The sequence below is a fragment of the Triticum aestivum genome, unplaced genomic scaffold, assembly GCF_018294505.1.
Source record: "Triticum aestivum cultivar Chinese Spring unplaced genomic scaffold, IWGSC CS RefSeq v2.1 scaffold193048, whole genome shotgun sequence".
NCBI classification, from domain to species: Eukaryota; Viridiplantae; Streptophyta; class Magnoliopsida; order Poales; family Poaceae; genus Triticum; species Triticum aestivum.
The window spans coordinates 1-3,155 of NW_025237766.1; the positions used below are offsets into that span (position 1 = coordinate 1).

The window sequence follows — 3,155 nt, forward strand, 5'->3', positions numbered from 1 at the left end:
CCCCGGCCGCCTCCTGGGGAGATGGCGCTAGGGCAGAGTCGGGTGCCCGCTATTTTCTGTCCGTACCGAGTCTATTCTTAACCTCTCCCAACAACTGATTGCCCCTAAAGTTTTTTTGTGGTGTAGTGCATGGCCACCTCACCTCACATCGCCACAGCCCATACATCGCCACTGCCGCAGCCCGGATCAACGTCGAGCGAAAGTAGCCGAGCAGGAGCATCTCTGAAGAAGGCAACACGCCTCCCGCGAAGCCTCGACCACCACTCCGCCGGCAAAAGGTGGCGCCTTCAAGAAGGGCAACGACGCCAGCGCGCTATCACCACCTAACCTCAGAGTTTGGGCTTTCACCCAGGTCGCGGAGGAAGAGGGTGGGGCAAGGACCTCGAAGCCACTACCAGAGGAGAGAGACGCCGGAGCGCTGCCGACATCGTGGCCGTACCAGCTGACAGAGCGTTTCTCCCCCGGTCTATACCCACCAACGTCCATCCCTAACCGCCGCCACCACCGAGCACACGGATGCCTGCCGCGTAGACCGGCAAGGTCGGATGTGGCACAAGGGAGGGGCCCGTCACCGTCAGATCCGTTCCAAGTGGCGAACGGGGAGATCCGCGGAGCAAGCTCCATGCCCGCCGCCAGCCCACCGCCGACGCGGACAGACATGGCGGCCTTCCACATTAGCACTGGCCACCCACCGCATGGGAGCCGATGCGCATCCTGGCAGTGGCCACCACCACAGATCCGGAGCAGTACAAGCAGGCATGACTGCCCGTTGCACGCGATGGAACCACCATCACAAGGCCCTTTGCACCGCCTCCAAGCACCAGTCCAACCGCTGCCGCCTGCCGTCGCTTCCTCTGCTATCGCTACGCCTCCACTCGAGCTCGCCGTCCCCTGCCAGCCACTGTCGGAGCAAGGGAAGATACGCCCCACCGCCGCTGACATAGACAGGGCTTCACCCCTCCACGCAAGCCGGCGGCAGCGATGGGGGAGGTGGGGGGAGGGGCTCGGAGGCTGGTTGGTTGTGTTGATCGTCTGCGTCGCTCGCGGGAGCGACCGGGAGGGGAGGAAGTGGGGTGTTCCAAGTTCCAACCCTTGTTTACTCCGGATGGGAATGTGGACAAGGATAGGGCCGGCCACCATATACAGTACTAATGAAAAGATAGCTCAGCCAGATATTTTTTTGTGTGGTGTTTCTTACACATCCGTTTGAGCTCCTCAAGTTATATAACAGCCCACACGAATGATGGGCACGTGCGCTTAGCTGGCTATCTTGTTCCTCGACACTCTAGCTAGTAAACTCACCATGACACGAGAAATCGCAATGACCAAACAACCACCACAGACACATACTCAGGAACAACAGGATGAACATCCACAACTACATGGCACCATCATGTCATCCGAGTCCCACCACCAGCCCAAGCGCAAGATCACCCTGATTCCGCTCGTCTTCCTGATCTACTTCGAGGTGGCAGGCGGCCCATACGGCTCCGAGCAGGCGGTCCGCGCGGCGGGGCCGCTCTTCACTCTGCTTGGCTTCCTCATCTTCCCCCTGGCGTGGGGTGTCCCGGAGTCGCTCGTCACCGCCGAGCTCGCTGCTGCCTTCCCAGGCAACGGCGGCTTCGTCCTGTGGGCGGAACACGCCTTCGGCCCGCTCGCAGGTTCCCTCCTTGGCACGTGGAAGTACCTCAGCATCACCATCAACATCGCCGCCTACCCGGCCCTCGTCGTCGACTACCTCGGCGGCGTGGCCCCCGCGATCGCGGAGCCCGGCAGGGCGCGCACGGGCGCGGTGATCGGCATGACGCTACTCCTCTCCTTGCTGAACTACGCCGGCCTGAGCGTCGTCGGGTGGGGCGCCATGGTGCTCGGGGTAGTGTCGCTGGCCCCGTTCGGGCTGATGACAGCCATGGCGGTGCCCAAGTTACGGCCGCGCCGGTGGGCATCGCAGGTGGAGGGGAGGAAGAAGGACTGGAGGCTCTTCTTCAACACCTTGTTCTGGAACCTCAACTACTGGGACAGCGCGAGCACCATGGCCGGCGAGGTAGAGCGGCCAGGGCGGACGTTCCCGCGGGCCCTGGCGGCGGCGGTCGTTCTCATCGCCGTCAGCTACCTGTTGCCGCTCATGGCCGCGATCGGCACCACGGACGCATCACCGGATGCGTGGGTGAACGGCTACCTGGCAGATGCCGCAGGTACGTACAAAGGCTTATGACCTTACGTGATTCGCCATTAAACTGGCTACCATCACTCGCTCTCAAATCATTTCACTAATTGAGGAGATTATTAAGAGATGCATGCACCATGCATGTTGCTCTCACTGACAGAGTGGTATATAATATAGTTTCGAAATTTATGGTCTCAGGATGATATTTCTCCCATTTTACAATTTCAAATAGTATTAATAAACTGCACTCCCCTCGATCCAAATATGGAACCTAATAAGATTTTTCGATGTTGCCTTTGATCCAAATATGGGAGGTATGATATAAAAAAAATTATCACTAAAAATTCTTCACATACGAATTTGACTGTATGCTTTTGTAACATATACATCATATTGTTTCTGTTCTAACCAGTAGTCAAAGGCAATTGATGAAAAGTGTATTCAACCTTATATATTTGGATGGAGTGAGTACGGTGTATCTAGTACGGATTAAAATAATTTTTAATTTTTAATTAAAAAATTTCATCAAATGTGCGTACTATGTAGGCTTGCATAAGTAAAATCAGATTTTTTTCGCACAAATAACAGAATTTTTGCGAGACGTGTCATACATTTTTTGCACCAAACCTTGCAATTTGAGATCATGATGAACAGTAATTCACAAATTTAGAAAAATGTACTGTAGCTTTCAGTTTGGAGTATATTAAGGTCTTGTGGAGACATGAAACACCTGGTAGTTTAAGATCCCAAAAGAAAGCATTTTCCGGGCCCACGTCACACTTCACACCATGCCTATCAAGCCCCCACATCACAATCACATCATAGGTCATGCCCATTTTGAAACAAACGCCACAATATCATGCAATTTGACACGAGCAGTGAAAAAGAACTTGGAGAAATTTTTGTATGGTGGTCAACCAGAAATTATTTAAGGACATTAGACATCACCTTTGTCTGATGGGGAGATTAGACATCACCTTAGTGCCTC

General features: G+C 54.5%; 1 protein-coding gene across 1 annotated transcript; it reads left to right on the top strand.

Moving 5' to 3' along the window:
- Nucleotides 1–1,231: 1,231 nt before the first annotated feature.
- LOC123176575 (probable polyamine transporter At3g13620) lies at nucleotides 1,232–2,826 on the top strand. The gene has a single exon (XM_044590709.1). The coding sequence runs from the start codon at nucleotides 1,304–1,306 to the stop codon at nucleotides 2,213–2,215; it is 912 nt and encodes a 303-aa protein (XP_044446644.1). The 5' UTR covers nucleotides 1,232–1,303; the 3' UTR covers nucleotides 2,216–2,826.
- Nucleotides 2,827–3,155: the final 329 nt, after the last annotated feature.

Coding starts and splice junctions, on each gene's coding strand:
- LOC123176575 (XM_044590709.1), top strand. CDS start 1,304: ATGACACGAGAAATCGCAATGACCAAACAACCACCACAGACACATACT.